Source organism: Rhinichthys klamathensis, unplaced genomic scaffold, assembly GCF_029890125.1.
Source record: "Rhinichthys klamathensis goyatoka isolate OS25496 unplaced genomic scaffold, OSU_Roscu_1.1 h1tg000035l_1, whole genome shotgun sequence".
NCBI classification, from domain to species: Eukaryota; Metazoa; Chordata; class Actinopteri; order Cypriniformes; family Leuciscidae; genus Rhinichthys; species Rhinichthys klamathensis.
This window is the reverse complement of record NW_026606583.1, coordinates 1,282,852-1,306,583: the sequence shown is the minus strand read 5'-3', so window position 1 is coordinate 1,306,583 and position 23,732 is coordinate 1,282,852. Positions and strand designations below refer to the sequence as shown.

Genomic DNA, 23,732 nt, shown 5'->3' with positions numbered 1-23,732 from the left:
GAACCTCATTGGTTCTTGCGCGTCAAGCAAGCATGTTTGACTTTGAGCATGTTTGTTTACCGAATTTGAGTGCTCTATGTACGTTCGCTGAACAGTTTTCAATGTGAATAAAAGCCTAAATTAAATCTGTTCGTCATAAAGCGATCGTGTCTCTTCAGAAGACTTGGATTAAACCGCTCAATTCATATGAATATCTTTTGTGAATATCTCTTTATGAACGTTTTGTGAATGTGTCAGAGTTTTGGGTGAATAGACCTTGAAGAGAAGGACAGAAATCATTCCGATTTCATTAAAAATATAATCTTATGGGTTTGAAAGGACATAAGGGTGAGTAATTGACATAATTTTCATTTTTGGGTGAACTAGCTATGCCTTTAATATGTAGCATACTCCAATAAAATTTCAGTCAAATTCTGCTTACAATTTTGTGTTTGTGGTGAAATGTATATTTTGGAGAATCACATTTTAATTTATTCTGTGCTTTAAAACATGCAGTAACAAACTGACACAGTAAGCAATGTATGTAATAGCAAAACAAGAGCTCATATAGACACATTCCTTGTCATTGGAAACTTGTTGTGTCACACGGTGTAAGAGCTGCTCTTGGTCTCTAGGACAACAACACAAGAGAGACAGATTGAATTTAAATCAGTGCTCTTTACCTGTGTGTGCAGTGAGTAAATTCACCACACCTACTCTTGGTGTGCGGCCAAACAGGAAGTAGAGTGTGTACTTCACAAGCGTGTAATCGATAGGTTTTCAGCTGCCAAATTCTTTAACCGCTGCTGTCACGGAGACTGATCTCACCGACAACAACAACAATACAGAAAACAGAGTGCAAGCTGACATTTACAGCAACCAAAGATCAACTGCTGTCTACTAGGTCCTGACCTCGGTTATAATAAGAGAAACACCAAAGATCTTCCCAAGACAACCATTACTACCCTTTATCACTGCCCACAGGAACAGGGTATCCAAACGGGGTATTATCACTTTGACCGTGTCCTCTGGGCATTGACCTCAAATACTGCGGAATGGACAAACAGTATTTGCATCAAAATCGATAACACTTTCAATAACACAGCGATGACAAAAACACTCAACTAAAGGGAACGTTTAAGTGCACAATGACAAATGAATTCAATTTGTGAACCAAGGGCATAAACAAAATAGTTTCAAGTGTTGGTCACTAATATAGTGTATAATACATTTTCCTTATTCATTCAAATACACATGTAACAGCTTTTTACAAAACATATCAGTGCTTTTCTACGTGCATATTCTATTCTTGCTCTCTTGCACATAGTCAGTCACACAACAAACAAGAATTACTCAACCAACAGGAAGAACAGGATTTGGATGAAACCTTGTGTCTCTGTGTTTGTGAAGCGTGTATCACTCCGTTCTGAGACAAAATACTGATGGGATGCATGTATGCATATGCTGAACTAATACATGCGAGCATTCCCGATGAGATAATGACCTTGAACATACTTTACATAGAAGCTTTCCTGCAGGTAATCAAACACAACGTACACCACACAACAACAGCCTGCTTGCACAACAGTTGATGAATGCATTAATCAGTTTGGCTAGTTTATCTTATATGGATTATAGATTTTTTCTTAATATGGGTTTGATCTTTTTTGTGGAGAGGCTTTAGCTGTTCATTTTGCACAGTAAAAACCTCTTGAAAAATATTTTTAAACATTCAATATTTATCTAGTTTTGGATTTAGAGCCTCTACAGAGACCATAGTGACCCAAAGCTGTGATCGTAAATACACATCAAAAATATTATTTACAGCAACTTTTTTATTTGATCTGTTTTATTTGACATCATGCGCATCAAGGAATTTATGTGTTTCCATCGTATTTTTTAATGCAATTTTTTTAATTCATGCGCAATTTGGCGTGTCCATCCAGCATTTTTTTGTCATTTTCATTGTGGTTTTGAGACTTGGGCTACGTCTACGTTAATCCGGATACATTTGAAAACAGCGTCTTCGTTTTGAGATGCTCTCCCTCACACTAGCGTTTTTAAAAGGTTTCCAAAAGTTTCTCGTCCACACTGACTGAATCGTCAGAAAATGCGAAATTCCCCTTACTGCGCATGCGTAAGCCCTCATAAAAGTTTACTAGATGATACAGATGGGACAAAAAGATCAAAAAGATCATTTTATTTAGCAAAATATCTCACCATTCACTGATGTGTCCAGGTTGCACTCACTCTCCATTATATGTTTGCTCTAAAACGCAACTGCTCTCATGTTTTGCCGCAGGACAGCAAATGTGAGTAAATTATCTGTTAATCTTTGCAGGACTGCGATATGAAGAGTGTTCAAAGTAACATATTTTAGCAACTGTGTGAAAGTGAATAGACATAACAGACACAATACCTGTATAAACATGAAAACCGTCTATTCAAATTTATACACTTTGGACAGCGTTTTCAAAAAAGCTTTGTTTTCGTTCATAAAAACGCAGTCTCATTGTGGATGGAAGGCCAAAAAGAAGCATTTTCAAACGAAAACATATTAGTGTGGACAAGGCCTTGGAATGTAGGACACAAATTAAATGAACTACTTTGATGACACTTTTATGGTGCTTTTCTGATATTTTTGGAGCTTAACAGCATTTTAATTACCATTCACTTTCATTGTATGGGGGGGGGGGACAGCAGCACAAACATTCTGCTAAACATATATTTTTCTGTTCCTAGAAGAAACAACATGAGAAATTAAATTATGACAGAATTGTAATTTTTGGAAGAAATTATTTATTTAAGACGCATCTCAAAAATTGTATGCTAGCTAAAACTGTGGGGGAAACAGAACCTAAGGCAAAAATATATGCATGAAAAATAGTTTTCTATTATCTATTAGATAGATTGTTTATTTAGCCACACGACGAGATGCTATTAGCCTATAAAGGCACGACAATCACAAGACAAACTACTTCAGAAAATCGGTAACATAAAAATGTTCCAGCTTTGCCATGTCAGTGAAGAGTGAACAGTGCAAGAAAACACATGCTGATACTCTTATCCATAATATTGAAGTCTTCGTTTATCGTGACGTAACCCTTAACAAAACTCACAGACTTGTGTTTCATCAAAACACAGACAAGGAAATATCCTCCTGGTTCTAATGAGTTACAAATCTGACTGCTGAGGCCCGTTCACACCTTCACAAGAATAACTATAAGCGCACACCAACTGACAATAATAAGTTGTTTATTATAAGTAAGCTGCAGTTATGTCGTCTGCTTAATGCTCTAGTCCGGTGGATTCTGATTGACTGTCAATTATCATTCATCAGCTGAAACAAATCATTCTATAAGTGATTCCAATGATATCAGAATGTCTGTGTCATTGACGTAGAATTAGAACGATTATTAAAACTTTATAGTTATAGTTATCGTCCTTGGTGTGAAAGGGCCTTTACTCTGATAATAACTGTTGATAAAGATCCTGCAAGACCAGTAAACGTGTGGTGACACTTTCAGCTAACAGCATTGCTAAAAGCCCCATTACAGGTTCTGAAACACATATCTTAGACGGCTCTGTACACCCGCAACAACTGATAACAAGGACAAGCCCACCGAGCACAGCAGTGAACCAACTCTTAGTTTAGTAACTGCACACACAACATATACTTAATGCATATGCAGAATCAGATGGCAAAAGTTTGACAGGGACTGGTTTTGCTAAGTTTTGAGAAATCGAGACGTGGTCACATTAGAAAAGTTGATTTCACACACTGATATTGTGCCTGATGAAGACCTGAGGGTCGAAACGTTGCCTTTTAATAAATTCCTTTGGAGCAGTAATTTTCAGTGTGCGGACTTCACCCTTCTTTATTTGTTTATATCAGTTAGTTGTCCTGCACCTGAGCCCAATTTGGGTGTTTGTGATGTGCACACCATTTTTGTATTTTTTGTTTTTTTCACATTAGAAAAGGTCCCATGACAACAATGTCCCATGCAAATGTCCCAATGCCATTGTTTATGGATTCTGCTTGTCAACAAGACTGAATGCTTCTTGCAGGCTGTTGACAATCTGAGCACCTCAAGGATGTTTAACCCTTTAAAGCCTGACACATATGAAAGAATAGTCAGAAAAATCATCTTTTTTTTATGAAACAGTTTATCAAAAAAATTGCATGTTATTTTTTAATACAATATTTGATACCTGAGGCTTTTGTGGCTCATTCAGTATAGGAGAATATGGTGAGAGAAAAAAAAACTTTTTATTCAGAGGACCAAACTCAGAAAAAATATGCAATTTGTTGCAGTTGCTGATATTTATATAGCCAGAAAGTAAGATGAAATTAGCAAATTAATGTAAATAAATGAGATTGTATAACAGACTTAAAATGCATATAAATATCAGTTGTCACTATATTTCCCAAAAATATGTCTCAGTTTAGATAATATGCTTAGTTTTATGATTAAAGCTCATAAAAGATTTTTAAGATCAAAACTCTGTAGCTTTTATGGTGGGGGGCAAAAATATATAGTTCAATGTAATAAAATGATAATTGAGAGATGTACTAATAAATGTTCCTCAAAAACCTGATTTTTCACACACAAAAAAAATAATAAAAAAAATCAAGTAACTAAGTTGCTAAGTCCATATCTTAAAATATCTAAAAAAATATGTAAAAAAAATTATTACTAACAATATAAAAGTTTTGATTGTTCCATTTACGTTATAAAAATCCTTAAAGATTTCACAGCAAAAAAAAAAAAAACCTAAGTACCATGACCTGAGGGTGATTTTTTTTTTTTTTTTTTTTTACAATTTTACTAAAAGGCACAACAAAACCTTTTTCTGCAAAGTCTTGATCATGTCGACAATTTAGATGCCTTAGAAACATGAAAAAACACACTGAAATGCAGAAACACATTTGTTTTGTTACGTGTGTAATCAGAAGCTGACAGTTACACAGAACTTTAAAGCAAACGACCTTTGGAACAACTTTCATTGAGCAGGAAGGAGTGTATGATTTCCTAAGAAAATATGAATTCTTCCACCACTGAGTGCATGTACAGTACTGTAAACACAGAGAAATTAAAAGAAATTCAATATGCAGATCTAGGTTAAAAAAAAACAAGAATAGTAAGTTTATGACAGTGGTATTTTTGTGTTATGCAGAGAATGAGAACTACAAAGTTTAAGCTGGTATTAAACCTCCCATCAATTCAGTTTTGTACACGATTTTTGTTAATCTCTGTGAGACCGCTGAATCCATTGATTTATGGTCTGATGTATACATACTGGCCTTCTCTGTCATATCATATGTGCTCTAATAATAACATGCACAAAAAAGTACAAAAACATACCATGGTTTTACTTTGGTGTCTTGGACATGTTTTATGTTGTTTAATGTTTAAATACCATGGTTTTAAGCATGTACCATGGTAAATGGAATTATTGCACTTATAGTCCTATGTAAATGGTTATACTACCATGGATATCAAAGTACAATAGTATTACTATCTAAAACATTGTACCATGGCACTGTACATTTGCGTGTCTGCTACTACTATTTATTAATTAATTCTATTTTTATTATTGATATTAGCAGCACCGCCATCATCATTATGATGTTGTTGTCCTGCATGTTCATGACCCAATTGATTGCTTTTGTATTATTACCTATTGTTAAAATAATAACTTGTGTGTCATCGTCATTATCATGGTGTTGTTCTGTGATTATGACCCATTTAAATGTTATTCTATAATTATATTTTTACAAATTTTGTTTAGTATTACATTTTGGTTAACAGGAGGGTGTCATTAATATTTCATAAATTCAATATTTTTTTTTTTAAAAGTAGTCTGCAGTTCTTTTTGTATATTGGTTTAATTTTAAGATAAGGAGTTGTGCCCATTAAACTCATGAACTCTTGGCTGTCAGGTTTCAGCGCTATTGTCATGCAAAAGTTGCAAATCAAGTTTGTGCGACATACTTCACCTACGACTAATGCGAGTGTGAGAAAAAAACACCGACGGGATTTTAAAATTTTTTTTAACTTATCCACTTTAAATAAGGCTAAATTAGTTAAATGAATACAAATTCAAATTGTAAAGTTGTTTACTCTAGTAAAACAACAACTCAAATTCCACACTCCGTCTACACTGAAAGCAAGCGACGAACAGTCGCGTGAAAATGCAGAGGGCCCCGCGCGCCGGTCGCGTCGCGTTTTGAGCAGTGTAGGCTATATGGGGTGTCAACCGCTTGAGTAGCACAGTTTCAACACAAGAATGTCCCCCGCTGCTGTTTGTTTGTGTTAAACTCTCTTTCTGCTCAGTAACTATAATATGGAAATTTGTGGATAGTTTGGGAATGTGTGGAGATGACCCACCTTCTCTCCCTATAGCGTCTGTAATTCCCAACAGCAGCAACAGGACCCAGACGAGCCCAAAACTTCCGTCCGCCTCCATCGATTAGTCCTCCATTAGTTAATAGTCCTCCAATTCATACCCAGATCTCGAATATGTTACACAGATCCACCTCGTGTAGTTTCGACGCTTTTAATATACCTGTTTTCTTTTCTTTGTTATTTCCCGAATACCAACAACTTCCTGGCAGGAGGGAGTGCGCCCGACTCTCCAGTCAGTGTGTGCATGTGTGCGTGTGCCATAATGCGCGCGCTCCCGCGGAGGAGTGGCAGTACAGATTGACTAGAGTTCAGCAGTTCTACTGACACATTCAGAATCAGAGTCACAATGAGCTTTGCCGCCAAGTATGCTTACACAGAAACTTCCAGTGAGTGCAGACAGAATGACAGCGACAAGACAGATAATAATAAATAAATACAAAATAAACAATAGACTATATACATATAAATGCAAGGGAATGTGAATAAGAAGCATGGTATGCTGAATAAGTGTTGTGTATTGCACATGTTTATTGCCCTAGTAGAGGCATTTAACTGTTCATGAGGTCCTGAGGAAGAAACTTTTGGTGCTCAGTGATCTGTAGGGGTCTGTGAGGGGTCCAGGGTGATTTTGCCTGACCTTTAACTCACTCTGGATGAGTACAGTTCTTGGAGAGTGGGAAGGGCCAAAGAAGACCAATGATTCTCCCAGCAGTCCGGACTATCCTCGGTTTGGTCTGAATTGGTTTGATTGGTTTTATTCATGCAGACTAATTATGGAGTCGGGAGCAGTTTTAACAAGGCCATGGCTAGTGGTCATATTTTTTACATGCCGACTTTAAATAAAAAGTATATTGTTTTCAACAAAATTTGAACAATTATAAAACAATAAAAAAAACTTAAAACATAAAACACAACACATAAAATCCATCCAACAACACTAGGCCTACATTTCCAGCCATTGTTAGCCCAAAATGTGCCAACCTGTCCTTAGGCAAAGTTTCAACATTAAATTTATTTATAACTTGACTCCTGTCTGAATGTATGTTAGCGTGTTACACAGCAGATGAGCCTCTTACAAAAAATATGATACTGAAATTTTGGAGGCAGAATTCATACAAATATTTTAATTTAAGACGGTGTTTGAAACCAACATCAAAAACACATTTGTGTCAATGGACTTTTGACTTCAGTAAGCCTAATCGCATTTAGCCCCCCTCTGGTCAGTAGTCAGTTGTGGCTAGCAACTTATCATGTTTCTAATTAAATTCTATAGGACATGTCATTCATATATCAGAAACTATTTGCTTCTGAGTATCTATTGCAATTTTATTAGTAAGACTTTTTTATTGAACTTTCATCACTTGTGGTAATTACAAAAGAGCTAGTAATCATAGTAGACCAAAAGGATGAGCATAATCTAATAAATAGTTACTGGAAAAACTGGAATGGTAAACAATTAAAAAGTCCAATATTTAGTGAATAAGGACAACTTTTTTTCAGAGCTAAAAAGATATAATCACTACTGGATGAGCTATTAGTAAAAGGAAGAATTTTTAAATTACATTTTTAGGAATAAATATTTGATTCATGGAAAATGCAACTGTTCAAACTAGATTAACTGTTTAAACAAAAAGTGAACACTTATTAATGAATTCATTAATTTCTTAGTATCTTTTTTAAATTGTTTCCAAAATTGCTCTTTGGGGAGTGTTTTTTTAATGTTAACACTATGCATTTCTACTTGCAGTGGCTGCTTTTCTCAAAAGTCAATAGACATGGGGAAAATTCCAGAGAATGGCATGTGTTGCCAAAAGTGATCTTTTTTTCTCACACTGATAGTGAGTGTGTTTGTACCCCAAGCTCAAACTCTGAGTAGGCAGAAAGAGGAGGAAGAAGAATAAACCTCTTTCATTCAAAACTATCGAGCGTCTTGTCACCTACATGACCCCTCGTAATACAGCCCGAGAGTGAGTAAACCTTACTCCAGTTTATCATATAGCTGTATATTTAATGTATTCTCAGTGTGCATTTATCTATACCAAAGTAGATTTCTTGAGACAAATGCTTTTACAGTCTTCTTCATTAGGCAATCAGGTGCTAGGCAGAGCATGAGTACATATTCAGAATAGCATAATACTTCTATTTTTGCAGTATGCATAGAATACCTGGATAACCTGCTACATTTGTGAAAATACATACTATTTAAAATAGACATACTGTAAAAGTATCCTGTTTAATTTACTGAAAAAAATAACTGGCAGAATCAGTTGCCAGAAATTCCCCATGAAAAAAAATACTTTGACAATGTTTATTACGGGATGGTATAGTGGTGCTATATAAAACGAATAACCATATACAGTATTTCATTAAGTGATATAATCTTACAAAACCTGGTCTACCTAAATCTGCTTTTTACCATAGGGGCTATGTATGAATTTTCCTGTGTTAATCGCTTTTTTTTATTGCCAATGTGTGAACAGCTTGTAACGAAACTTAAAAAACGAGACCTTAGAGTTCCTTGGTGGTCCATGAAGCATGATTTTTATGTGAAGGACTTGGGGCGTTTTTTCCGGGAAAATCAAAAAAGATGTGATTTTTAAGCGCACCACCGAGAGCTTCACTTCCGTTCTGTGACACATAAAACTAATGCTTACAATGTGCAGGATAATGCCTAAAGAGCTATTCTGTACTGTAATGTCTGTGTGTCATGCAGAGAAAAGTGATTAATTTAAACTGTCTCACATAGTCAAATCTGTAGTCTTTAGTCTCAAATATACTTTATAATCAAACTATCATAACAGTGTAATTTTATAGCCTACCTTCTCTGTTGACATGATGCCGGTAAATTGCAGAGCTTGTGCACGTTGCTTTCAGCAGCATGGACGTCGTCTGGATGTTCGTTAACACTTTATTGCTGCAAAGGTATTTCCAACTTCTCTTTACTTCTAAGCAAAGAACAAAAAAGAATTTCGCCGTGAGTATATCAGGATTCAGGAACATGAATCATGTTCAGTCTCTTCTAAGCTATGTCCACGAGCAATAAGTTGCTGGCTGCCATTCACAGAACAGCCACCGGTGTCACTAATTACAACAGTTTCTGAATTCTATAGTCCCTTTAAAATATACTGATAACCAGGTAATACAGGTAGCGCAACAGGAAGTCACATTACGAATCAGAGTTCTGTTTCATTCCTCCTGACCGCCAGAGACGGTGTTAAATTATTAGCCAGCAGCCATATCACCCTGTAGCCCAAAACTAATTGCCCAATGAAGCTAAGCAGGGCTAAGCCTGGTTAGTACCTGGATGGGAGACCTCCTGGGAAAACTAGGTTGCTGTTGAAAGAGGTGTTAGTGAGGCCAGCAGGGGCTGCTCACTCTGTGGTCTGTGTGGGTCCTAACGCCCCATATAGTGATGGGGACACTATACTGTAACAAGCACCGTCCTTCCGATGAGATGTTAAACCGAGGCCCTAACTCTCTGTGGTCATTAAAAATCCCATCCTGGCCAGATTTGTCCATTGGCCTCTGTCCATTATGGCCTCCTAATCAGCCCCATATGTACACATTGGCTTCATCACTCTGTCTCCTCTCCACCAATAATCTGGTGTGTGGTGGATGTTCTGGCGCAGTATGGCTGCTGTCGCATCATCCAGGTGGATGGAGCGTACCCCAAATTTTAGAATGCCAACAGCACCTGCTCATCACTGTTACACGCCTATGCAAACCACGTTTCCGCCATGTGCCCTCTAATCAACCTCAGGGCCAGCAGAGATTTCCGGGTTCTAATGATGCCCAGATGCGTGACCCCCATTGTAGTCCAGCCCTCCGCTGTTCCCCAGGGGATCCACATCAGTGTCCTCCCACAACCTCAAAAGGCAGACACTTCAAGGCCTGATACGCTAGGGCCGGTGGTCGGACGTTTTATGACACATCATCTGAGTTACTGAGTTACAGTGTCAGACCCTTGGGTCTTGGTGACATTGCGTAATGGTTATACACTGCAGTTCCGACGCCAGCCCTCCAAGTTTTTCGGGGTCACATTTCAACTGTTGTGGTAGACTCATTTCATTTAACAGCTCTCTCTCAAGAAATTCTTTCCTTTTTGGAGAAGAGCGATAGAGCGATAAAGAGCAATAGAGGAGGTTTACCCCAGTTCAGAGGGAGAGTTTTTACTCAACAAATTTTCTGGTTCCAAAGCAAGACAGAGGTTTTCGTCCAATTTTAAATTTGAGGAAAATCAACGGGTGAAGAAGCTCCCTTTCTTCGGTCAGTGGTAGAAAGATATTGGTAAATAAGTGTCGACCTGACGGATGCATATTTCCGTGTTCTGATTGCTATGCATCACAGGAAGTTTCTGCGTTTCAGTTTCAGGAATAAGACCAGTTCAGGGTTCTACCATTTGGACTCTCCATAGCTTCTTGTGTGTTTACAAGATGTATGAAGGCTGCCCTGTCTCCCCTGTTGGCCCAGGGATGGCAGATTCTATCTTATCTAGATGACCGGTTGCTCTGTGCTCAGACGAGGGTCCAATCTGTACACAATACACAACGTGCTGGACAACGTGGCCAAGTTGGGTCTCTCAGTCAGTGAACAGAGTAAAGAGTTCTCGCGCATAGTCCATTATGTTCATCGTAATGACAATCAATTCGGTCACAATGCGTGCAGCGCTGTCTTCGTCTCAGACAACAGATATCCTAAACCTTCTTGCCCAGTTTCGTCTGGGAACGGTCAATGGATCACATCAACCTATTGGAGATACGTGCAGTCTTTTGGCCTGAAGACATTTCTTTCCTGTTCTGGTGGGCCTCCATGTGCTTGTACATTCGGACAACACGTCAATGTTCTTAAATCTGAACCACCAGAGGTAGTCAATCAGACTGCAGATGCAGTGGAGTGGAGGCTCCACCTGGATGTAGTTCAGGACATTTGGCAGGAGTTCTGTATGGCGGAAGTAGATCTATTTGCTTTCAACTCACTGCACGTTGTGGTTTGCCCAGATGGAGGCGTCCAGTCTATCGAGTCTGTTGCTTGATGTTGCTTGTAGCTGTTCCTGGTTCCTGTCCTGAGCTCCATGTCCTGTCGATTACCCTGGATTACCTGTTTGTTTTATTAAAGTAGTGCTGCATTTGGATTCTCTCTCCGCTTAGTCCTTGCCGCAGCGTTACAGCAGGGACTTCTGAAAATGTGCTTTCACTGATTTTCACTGTTAATTCATCGTTTTATACTTGCGAAAACCATAAATTTGTCAGTATTTTACAGTTAGATAAACCTTTAAACTCTTTCACTGTATAACCTTGGTTTTTAACACTGTAAAACCTAACAGTAATATGTACTAAATAGAATTGAGTTCACTGCACTCAAATATTACTGAAACTTGAATGACTAAAACAGAACTCAAACTGAATGAGTTATAGAACATTTCTAGATCCCAGAATGATAATTGAATAATAATTGTATAATTAAGTGATGATTGAGCATTAGTGATGAACACATGCTGTTAACAAACAGAATCACTGAAGAAAAGAGAAAAACAAGAACTACAACTGACTTTTAGCCACAGCCTTAGATGAAATCAACTGAAGATAAAAGATGTTAAATCTCTGAAGATCTCAGCAGAGGAGGATTAAACAACTCCACAAACAGCATTACCAGCTTCACTTATTATTAACCAGTTTGACTTTATTACTGCCATTCGTCTACAGAAGTTCTTATTAGAATTAACAGAGGTTTAGAAGTTGATGATTTGAGTTTCGTTTAAGGTAACCATGATGGAGATCAGCGTTTGCTTTAGTTGTGCTCTTGTCCCTTGACTTTTGCATACAAGTTTTTCTTTGGCTGCTGTAACTGAGTGTTTATAAAACAAATATGTTATGGCACAAAAGTCAAGGAAAAGTATGAATGGGTGTTGATTGTTAAAGATTCATGATGACAATCATCATTTAGTGACTTGATTCACTGATCTCATTCAGAGACTAATCTCTGATTAAAAGGGCAACATTATATTTGTTTTATTCAAAACTGTGATTCTACAAGTGTCAGCACTGTTGTGACCATCAGATATTATGAAAGACTTTACAAACAGTTTGTGCAGAAAAAGTTTCACAGAAAATGTATTGAATTACCAAGACTCACACAATGGTCACCATTGTTGAGATTCATATGATGATTCTTGATGTCTGTGTAAAGCGCCATTCACATATAGAGCCTAAAAACGCGTAGAAAACGCTAGACGCGCCGCGTTTTCCTTTTTCCAAAGCGCTAGGGCGGTTGCGCTCCGGTTGGTTCTTGTCACGTGACCTAAGGTGCACTTGCGGTTTTCTGAAAAGTTGAGATGTTTTTATCTCGATGAGGCGCAGACGCGCTTGGAAAAAACGAGCGCGTCGCTTCCATTATGAGCACGCATACCGAGCGCGTACATTTGAAATAACGAACTTGAGCGCACAAAAGATGCGATATGTGAGCAGGCCCTAAGTCAGCATGATACCATAGAGATTTTTTAAATCTGATTGTCACAACAATGGACCTTACAGTAGAATCACAGTTCTATTATAATGTATAATACAAGTAATACATCACCTGTTTATTCAGAGATTAGGCTCTGAAAAGATCAGGGAATCAGGTCACTAATTGATGATTTTCATCATCAAAACACAACCATCGACACATGATCATATTTCCTTTTGGCTTTTGTGCTATAACAAATGTGTTTTATAAACACTCAGTTTCAGCAGCCAGAGAAAATCTGGTGTTATGAAGTCAAGGGTCAAGAGCCCAACTAAAGCAAACAATACATCATCTTCATCATCATCTAAGCCTCTGTTCATTCTCAATAACAACTTCTGTAGATATCTGACAGAAATAAAGTCAATCTGGTCAGTAATAAGTGAAGCTGGTAATGCTGTTTGTGGAGTTGTTTAATCCTCCTCTGCTGAGATCTTCAGAGATTTAATGTCGTCTTTTATCTTCATTTGATTTCATCTAAGACTGTGTCTGAAGACAGTTGTAGTTCTTGTGTTTCTCTTTCCTTCTGTGATTCTGCTTGTTAAAATCAGGTGTTTATCACTAATGCTCAATAATCACTTAATTAATCTTGACTGCAATGTATATCTACTTTTAGTGAACTCAACTGAAATAATTTCAGAGTACTCATAACTATTGGTTTCTAAAATTAAAATAATTAAGGCAATCAGTTGTCCTCAAATGTAATGAGTTATCTTAACTTATTGTATTTGACTTTGTGTGTGATATATTGTGAGCTAGCAGTAACTGCAAGTGCTCTGAGTTCATTTAAAGTTTGCCATTTCACTGTTTTTACTCAATATAGTGAAGTTTCACCTATATAAAGTATTTAAATGCAGTGTAAAGTTTAATTGTGTATTAAGAAATATCATTGTTTTAGTGGACTCGATTAAAATAAGTTCAGAGTACTCATAACTATTGTTTTTAAAAACTTAATTGAATTGAGGCAACCGATTTCCTCAAATGAAATGAGTTAGCTTAACTTGTTGGGTTTTACAGTATTATTTGGTTACATTTTATTCCGATGGCCCGCTGTAGACAAGTAACTTTGCAACTACATGTGAACTAGCTCTCATTAGATTAGTTGACTGTAGAGGACTGTTAGCTGACTGTTAGAGGGTTAGAATTAGTAAAATAAGTGGACGTGTAGTTGCAAAGATACTTAAAGTCTATAGAAAGTTTGTTGCGGACCATCACAAGTGTTAGCAGATATTAAGCAGACAATCTACAAATACTCTGCTAGTTGACATTGCATAACTAGTTACTTATAATTAGAATATCTAAAGTGGACCATCGAAATTAAGTGTTACCCAGTATTTCTTTCCGTAAAATTACAAACTATTTTTTACAGTGAGTACACTGTCAGTATCTGTGTTCCCTTAGTACGATCTGAAAATTAAGCCTTTGGACTACTATAGAAAGGAAGAGATAGTGATTCTCACAGTGAAATAGTAATTCTGACATATTTTTGTTGGATTGAAAGTTCCAGTCCTGAATGGGGATAAACCGTCTTTCAGTCATGCTAAAATACATAACATTGTAACAGCTATGACATGAAACACCTATTTGCCAGCCATTGTGTGTTACACCTTAGCATCCATAGGACCAACTACTATCCTTAGTTTACATATGAATTTGCTAAGAAAAATGTCATGTTTTCTTTAACATTTTTATTATGTAGTAAACATTTCATAAAAGCAATAAGGCACTTATGGTTTGTTGTGACTATAGTTACAATGCAGCACAGCCTCTCATGGTGTTACTGAAATAAACATAGTACCAGTAAAATAATTAATACAGAACAATTTTATTAATTTCCTCAAGGTTCCCTTATACACATTTGGGCTTGTGTACAATTGGTGGAGAAAGGTGCATTACAATACCAAGACAAAGAAAGAGAGCAATAGAAAGGGACAGAAAGAGTGAGAAGAAAAAGTGAAGGTGGGGAGATATACAGGGCAAGTCCATGTTGAGCCTATAGATGGCCACAATCAAACTGGCCAATGAAAAAGAGGGAGAATTTGGAGCTCCTGTGGGACATTAACAATTAGAATACCCAGAAGACACCTCTCGTGTTTGGCCTTATGTCGCATTACATACAGTCGACAGTGTCAAAAATGTATACAACTAAATGCTTTTCAGAAGGCAACCAATTACCAGTCTGGCCATACAGTACATCTCATTCCCTTTCTTTTTAGTTTCTTTAATGTGAAAAAGGTCACGTTTACATTCAGCATGCAGGTTATTTTAAAGTACAGCATACCAAATGGTACATTTCATGTAATGAATTTGCAGAAAATATAACATACTACTACCACCATTCTGCTTTAGAAATATATAGAACAAAATATGAAACATGTTTTAAGAGCTGAAAAGGATTATATAAATGTTAGTATCGCTTGTGTCCATAAACAATTATCTTGCTTTAAACTGGTCATCTCAATGAATGGAACATTCCAGGATCATCTGTGTGATGTGCTGTCAATCACCACAGAAAATTATTTTAACTTTGAACGTATAATAAAGAAAAAATGTGTTGAGTTAGATGCTAAAACTGAAGTCTAAGGGTTCTACACTTTTAGAAGAAACGATTCTATATAGAACCTTAAAGGTTTCTGTCAGGTGCTTCATATATAACCTTTTAGGGGTTCCCATCATGGGATCATTTTATGGATTTAGATTTCATTAATTTTGTTTTCATTAATTTTGAATTTTAATAAAATGTTATGACTTAAACAGCTCGTAAACATACTTTATCACTAGAAAAAAAAAAGAAAAATATGAAATAGCTTGTTAAACATGAAAGTATGCAATCATTGAAGACATTTATCCTTATAGAACATTTTTGGCATTAAATTAAGTTCTTTAAAAACCCCATAGGATTCTATATAGAAACCCACTGAACCCACTGAGTGCAATTGATTTCCATCAACATTTCCATCATACAAACACATTTTGAAAAAAATGTAATGCTGGTTATAGAGCTTAAGTTGTACCTGGAATTTTCCTTTAATTCACCCTATCTATTTTCTAAATGCATGTTATAGATCTTATTGTGAAGAATTCATCAATGCATTCGTTTTATTTTTTGTAAAGACATTTTTTTTTGACCTAGTAATGTTTAATCCAAATGTCAAACTGGACCTTCTGGTGACAACTTCTTTGCAACTTAAAAAGTAGTAGATAGTGGTAAAACTCCCTCAGAAATACTGTAGCATTGACTTTCTAATCATTAACACTCTCAAAAGACAGATGTGCTGAATGGTCGAGTCTGATCAGCGGTCCCACCATCACTGTTCTGGATACCCTTGTTGTCCCCTCCCCCTCTATACCACTTTTAGCCTTTCTAAACGGCTATATTTACCCTCCAGGCCGATCATGCTTGCACTCTTGTTCTGACACACACACACACACACACACACACACACGTCTGGTTCACTATCTTTGTAAGAGACTCTCCATAGATGTAATGGTTTTTATACTGTACAAACTGCATATTCTGTCCCCTTACACTAAACCTACCATCACAGAAAACCTTCTGCAGTTTTACATTTTCCAAAAAACTAATTCTGTATGATTTATAAGCTTGTTTCGTTATGGGGACCTCAATTTAGGTCCCCACGGTGACAAGTCCCCATGAGTCTGTGTGCATTCAGGTTGAAGTCCCCACCGGGATAGAAAAACATGCACACACACACAAAGTGCACAAGTGACGATTTGGAACAAAGACATGTCAGGCAATCAAATGTGGTTTTGGCTCCAGTTACAATAACACAAGAATCTGTGTGAATTCATTTTAAGATGATACAAGAAATAGAGAAATAGTCTGGCACAAGCGATTAAGAGTATGGTGGATGGTGAGAGATTTGTGGAGAAGTGCTGCCTTGTATGAAGCATAAAAAGATAACAATGTAAGGCATAGTGTGACAAGTGTTCTGAAAGAAAGGAGCTTAATAACATAAGGATATAAGCTGTGGTAGCCATCAGGTTGCTATAGTAATAAATGTGTGTAAATGTAATGCACTACAAGCTCAAATTGCACAGCAACTACACACACACACACACACACACACACACAAATCCTTCTTGATCCCTTTTCCATTACCTTCTGTGGAAAACCAATTCTAAGTAATACTTTCATTGCAAAGGCATTCTTGGTGAAAATAAATGAAAGTCACTCAAAGATCTAACAATCAAAATGAAAATGTGTCAACAAAAAAATGATAAATATATAAAAAGTATAAGGAAATGAAAACATAGAGCAAGACAAGGCAACATAGAGAAAAACCATAATATGTCAAAGGAAAAGTAATTTCTTTGCCATCTCATATCATGTCACTCTTTAAATCTTCCTGCCATAAAGTCAGTCTTTTATATTCAGGCAACGAGTAGCTCTGTGGTGGTGATATTAGACACTCTCCTTAAAGTGATTAAAGGAGTAGCATACCCAAAAATTTACTCAAGACTTTCCTCCATAGAACATAAAAGGAGACGTTTAGTAGAATGTTCTTGCACTGCTCTTTTCCATTAAAAAGAAGCATACTGTGACCAGCAACCTCCAAAATGGGCAAAGAAATCACCATCATAACAATATCAGTATCACAATACTTTGCATATCATGATAGTTAAGACCTACAGTGAAATATTATCAGCAAATAATGACCTCAATTTTGGTCCGTTACTCACATAAAGAGTCAATTCATACTATTTTAGATACTTTTAATGGTGGTTTTTGTCATTTTTGAAGCGTGACAGTCCCTGGTCACCTTTCACTTTTATTGTACAACCATTCTGCTAAACTTCTCCTTATATGTTCCACTGAAAATCATCATGAATAAACATCAACAGTATTTTTACGTGTGCGTGGACTATCCATTAAAAATCTAGTGATTAAAGTGAGTGATTACTATAGAAAAAATGGGTAACTTGATATGCACTGTTACAAGAACAAACCGTCCAATCCATCACAAGTCTATGCTGGGAAAGTTCCCGCAGTGTGGAAACTAATCAGCATTGCGCTATCTGCTGGTAGCTCCTGGTATTGCACCCTAGCGATTTAACCGTCCCGCGTCTCAGAAACAGAGCACACTGCTCACTCATAACCCCTTCTGAGTACTGATGTTCACCACACTTATAGTGAACGGATGTTTCAAAGTTAAACTCAGTCTACCTCTGTATATCTCTGAAATATATATACACTGCAGGGTCATTAAATCACGCAACACAAATGTAGACGGATATAATGGGAGATATGAATAACGTATGTGAAGATATTTATCAGCAAATGTGGTGTTATTAATCAGTGCACCTTTTTAAAAGAATGCTGTGTTGATAAAGTGGCGTAGAAAGGCTAATTCACTTCTTAATTGAAGGCAAAGCTCAGTGAATGCAAACATCAGTCAGGTTTCAACTACAGTACTGTGGCACATCTTTAAAACCTGACCAAACGACAACCCTTTCGGTCCAATGCAAACAAATAAAAAGTTATGGTAAAAAGAAAGTGTAAACACAAGAAAAACATTCGAATTGGAAACTTCAGCCCCAGGACACGTGCCGGAAGCCACTGCGGTTGAGGCCTGGCTCAGTCCGGCTCGCACTTGCCCTGATGGGAAGGATATCAGAGGAGGGGTTGGGGTTCTGAGACTGTTTCCTCCTAGTCCAGTTTCACTCCAGGCTTCTCTGTGTTGAGGAGGTGAAGGCTGTCGTCTATGAGAAAACTACGAGAACGGAAGAAAAAAACAAGGAAAACATACACTGTAAAAAAGATTTTCAAAGTTGTAAATATAACAAAGATTATTGGAGTAAATTTGACAAGAAAATACTTTTTCAGTCTTTCATGTTTAATTGCGCTACATGGCATTTCTTCATGGACGCTTGTTTCTGTTGTTCAATTCTGACTTCTTTTCTCACAATTGCAAAACATAAACTCGCAATTGCGTGTTATAAAGTCAGAATTGCGTGATATAACCTCAGAATTGCAAGTTATATAGTCAGAATTACGTGATATAAACTCAGAATGGCGATTGGCGAGTTATAAAGTCAGAATTACGTGATATAAACTCAGAATGGCGAGTTATAAAGTCAGAATTACGTGATATAAACTCAGAATGGCGAGTTATAAGTCAGAATAGCGAGATATAAACTCAGAATTGCTAGTTATAAAGTCAGAATTACGCGATATAAACTCAGAATTGCTAGTTATAATGTCAGAATTGCGAGATATAAACTCAGAATTGCTAGTTATAAAGTCAGAATTGCGAGATATAAACTCAGAATTGCTAGTTATAAAGTCAGAATAGCGAAATATAAACTCAGAATTGCTAGTTATAAAGTCAGAATTGCGAGATATAAACTCAGAATGGCGATTGGCGAGTTATAAAGTCAGAATTACGTGATATAAACTCAGAATGGCGAGTTATAAAGTCAGAATTACGTGATATAAACTCAGAATGGCGAGTTATAAAGTCAGAATTACGTGATATAAACTCAGAATGGCGAGTTATAAAGTCAGAATTATGTGATATAAACTCAGAATTGCTAGTTATAAAGTCAGAATAGCGAGATATAAACTCAGAATTGCTAGTTTTAAAGTCAGAATTACGTGATATAAACTCAGAATTGCTAGTTATAAAGTCAGAATTGCGAGATATAAACTCAGAATGGCGATTGGCGAGTTATAAAGTCAGAATTACGTGATATAAACTCAGAATGGCGAGTTATAAAGTCAGAATTACGTGATATAAACTCAGAATGGCGAGTTATAAAGTCAGAATTACGTGATATAAACTCAGAATGGCGAGTTATAAAGTCAGAATTACGTGATATAAACTCAGAATTGCTAGTTATAAAGTCAGAATTACGTGATATAAACTCAGAATTGCTAGTTCTAAAGTCAGAATAGCAAGATATAAACTCAGAATTGCTAGTTATAAAGTCAGAATTACGTGATATAAACTCAGAATTGCTAGTTATAAAGTCAGAATTGCTAGTTATAAAGTCAGAATAGCGAGATATAAACTCAGAATTGCTAGTTATAAAGTCAGAATTACGTGATATAAACTCAGAATTGCTAGTTATAAAGTCAGAATAGCAAGATATAAACTCAGAATTGCGAGATATAAACTCAGAATTGCTAGTTATAAAGTCAGAATTACGTGATATAAACTCAGAATTGCTAGTTATAAAGTCAGAATTACGTGATATAAACTCAGAATTGCTAGTTATAAAGTCAGAATTGCTAGTTATAAAGTCAGAATAGCGAGATATAAACTCAGAATTGCTAGTTATAAAGTCAGAATTACGTGATATAAACTCAGAATTGCTAGTTATAAAGTCAGAATAGCAAGATATAAACTCAGAATTGCGAGATATAAACTCAGAATTGCTAGTTATAAAGTCAGAATTACGTGATATAAACTCAGAATTGCTAGTTATAAAGTCAGAATTGCGAGATATAAACTCAGAATTGCTAGTTATAAAGTCAGAATTACGTGATATAAACAAGTCAGAATAGCGTGATATAAACTCACATTTTGACTTTTTTCTCTCAATTGGGAGTTTATATTTTGCAATTCTGACTGTATAATTTGCAATTGTGAGTTTATATCTCGCAATTCTGACTGTATATCTCAAAATTCAGACTTTATAACTCGTAATTGTGAGATATAAAATAAACTCACAATTGCGAGTTATAAAGTCCAACTCTGAGAGAAAAAAAGACTGATTTTTTTCTCAGAATTGCAAGTTATAATTCGCAATTGTGAGAAAAAAGTCCGAATTGTGAAATAAAAAGTTGCAATTGCCCTTTTTATTTTTTTATTCCGTGGCGGAAAAAAAGCTTTCATACTTCTTTGAAATTTGTTAGTAAAATTTACAAGCAAGTGAAAACTGTTTCAAAGTAAACCCTACACCAATTTTTTTTCAGTAGATATGTTTCCATCCAAAGCGAATAAAGCACCATTTCCATCCCATGTGTTCAAGAGAACAAAATCATCACTTCCTGGAAAATTGGCAAAATATCTGTAATAAACATGGAAGTTGCTGGAATCGGGGAAGCCACTGTGGCTCTTTTATCCAACATCATAAATGAATTTTGCCTCAGTGTGCAGACAAAACCAATAAACACTGTCATCTTATCTATATGTTTGGATTTTTTTTTTAACACAGTCATATGGGACAGTTCTGGGAGGTCATAATACCAAATCATTTTGATGACAGACTTTGGCAACATTTGAGATGCTGTGCAATGAAACTGATCCACCAGTTAGTCCAGTTATTCAATCACATCCTCTGTTGAGGCAAAGTTGCGCATTGAGGGATTTATTCTGTTAATCTGTGTCCATTGTAGTTTATGCGCATATCGTCTTATTGGATAAAAAAGGATCTGACTCAATTAAGGTGCACAAGTGTCTAATGCAAAAAATCTATGCGCAACTTGGCGTTTCCATCCAGCATTTTTTTTATTGTGATATCCCAAAATTCGCATTAAAATAGGTGGATGGAAACATGGTTAAGTGTAGTTTAATATGGGGGCCAAAATTATTTTCTGTAATTTAAGGAAATCAAACAATCAAAATTAAAATTTGTCAACAAAATAAAGCATATATATAAAGTAAAATTAAATAACAGAAAAACTATGCTATAGAATATTTTTCTCATATCATGCCAGTCATTAACTCTTCTTTTCATAAAGATCAAATCAGTCTCAAATCAGGTAGTTTAAATCAGGCAAGAAGTAGTTTTGTGGTGGTGATACTAGACATTCAACAGTGAACTGACTTTAGCCGAACCATGCCACTATTGTCTTTTTTAGAGCTGCTGTACGGCAGAATTGAATTCTGTTTACATCATTGATCATTACTTTCCTGTTTTATTACTGTAAAGATGCTTCGAAACAATCTCTATTGTATAAAGCACTATATATATATTGTTTTTTTTTATATAAACTTAATGGTAAGAAACTTTGTAAAGGTTTTGGCACTTGCTGTGTGAAAAAATAATTAAAATAAAATCATGGACATGATTCGAAAAGGTTAAATGGTCCTGAAAAAAAACAGTCACACTTGTATTGTTCGCGGTCAAAAATGACTGCATTGGAAATGAATGGGAGACGAATTTCATCTTTTGGAAAGATCTTTTCATCCATCTCATTTTTTTTAGATAACAACCTCAAGTTCGGAACATCCAGCAGACACGATGTGAAACAAGCCGTGCATGTGTACCTGTAGAAGAGGAAGTGGACGGGCACGGTGCTGAGGTGCCAGACGGCATGAGCGTCTAGAATCCAGAAAAGTGGAGGGAAATCCAGCAGCTCCAGCAGGGCAAGGCCATGCAGTAAAAGCACCACCATACCACACTTCCACCAGTACGGCAAAATCCTCCGGTTCAGCCAACACCAGCACAGCCACCAAAACAGGTTTATCATGCCTGTGACAGAAGCAAAAGATCAGAGGGAAAGACACATGGGTCAGAAGCTAATACCAACAGTATCCCATTACTGTCTGAATCTTGTTTTTAAAGTATTACATAATGTAAAGCTTTGCATCCATCAGGCTCCAAATAAAAAATATAGCTGCGAGCAGCGATTACGGGCCCAAGCCGGTGGCACCGCAACCCCGGTGCCTTTAGTTACCTAAAGGCACCGGGGTGGCGGTACCACCGGCTTTGGCCCTTCATCGCTGCTCGCAGCTATATTTATATATATATATATATATATATATATATATAAAGCCGGTGGCACCGCCACCCTGGTGCCTTTAGGGTTATTGTGCACGACGTGCAAAAACGTAACCCTGCTTTGACTGTCGAAAAGAAGTGTGCTGTAGAGCTTGTATCAGTGTGGGCTCTGCAAAAGTGTGCATTGAGGGCACATGTCAACCACAAAGTATGCGAGAGCAACCTTCTGAAAGGTCAGGTCTACATCCAGGTCTACATCTGCCGTGTGTTTACATCATAGTAGTGAAGTTTGAAGCAATCAGGTGATTTCAAAGCTTTTTGAAAGTGACAGACTTCCTGCTCCAGTTGGTGGCGCTATAACCGGGGTGGCGGTGCCGCCGGCTTTGGCCCTTTCATCGCTGCTCGCAGCTATATTTATATATATATATACACACACACACACACACACATATATATATATATATATACATAAATATATATATATTGTTTTTTTAAGAGACAAGACAGAATATTACTTGCCTGATATGATTAGAAAAATAGTGTTTGTGTGTGTGTGTGTGTGTGTGTGTGGCGTAATTGAACAATGTAGACATAAAGACATACTCCGTCCTTTTGTTCATACAGGACATTATTCAAACTGCAAAGTGTTTACTTATATTTGTGTACACTCGCAATAAAACACAACATTGTGCTTTTGTCAAACTATAAACTCTTGTCAAACTGTAAACTACAACTGTCACCCAACCAAAATCTCTTACACACACACACACACACACACACAGTTTAAAAGCAAAAAATATCAAACAATCCTATTTAAAAACAGTCTGTGGGAGCCATCTTTTGGACATTCATCATATCGCATTGGTTTTCATTTCTTGTCATCAAACAGAGCCCTAATCTGTTTATTTTTTCAGTTACACATTCTACATTGATTAAAAAAGAAAAATCAAAGGTGTTTTTATTTTATACAGAAATAAATAATCTATCATTCAGATGAGAATAAAGTTAGTGTTAGTTCAAATTTTAAGGAAAACAAATATATGATCTGAAATGTAGCACATTCATTTATAATTCATTCAGGTTCGATTACCAAACATACAATCTTAATGTAATTTAAAGCAAACAATACATTTAAAATATATGGGTTGT

At 36.4% G+C, this 23,732-nt stretch overlaps 3 protein-coding genes across 3 annotated transcripts in view; 1 reads left to right on the top strand and 2 right to left on the bottom strand.

The window, feature by feature from the left end:
- erbb2 (erb-b2 receptor tyrosine kinase 2) overlaps nucleotides 1-6,662 on the bottom strand; it is a 29,320-nt gene extending 22,658 nt beyond the window's left edge. The window contains exon 1 of the mRNA XM_056245812.1: nucleotides 6,372-6,662. Coding sequence (XP_056101787.1) covers nucleotides 6,372-6,450 — 79 coding nt within the window. The 5' untranslated portion in view covers nucleotides 6,451-6,662. The remainder of the gene's footprint in view (nucleotides 1-6,371) is intronic.
- The window catches only part of dnajc9 (DnaJ (Hsp40) homolog, subfamily C, member 9), a 217,781-nt gene that overhangs the window by 134,357 nt on the left and 59,692 nt on the right, over nucleotides 1-23,732 (top strand). The gene's annotated exons all lie outside the window — the stretch shown is intronic.
- The window catches only part of pgap3 (post-GPI attachment to proteins phospholipase 3), a 55,376-nt gene continuing 49,281 nt past the window's right edge, over nucleotides 17,638-23,732 (bottom strand). Inside the window, exons 7-8 of the mRNA XM_056245821.1 lie at nucleotides 22,130-22,334; nucleotides 17,638-18,625 (exon numbers count right to left, since the gene is read on the bottom strand). Coding sequence (XP_056101796.1) covers nucleotides 18,562-18,625; nucleotides 22,130-22,334 — 269 coding nt within the window. The 3' untranslated portion in view covers nucleotides 17,638-18,561. The remainder of the gene's footprint in view (nucleotides 18,626-22,129; nucleotides 22,335-23,732) is intronic.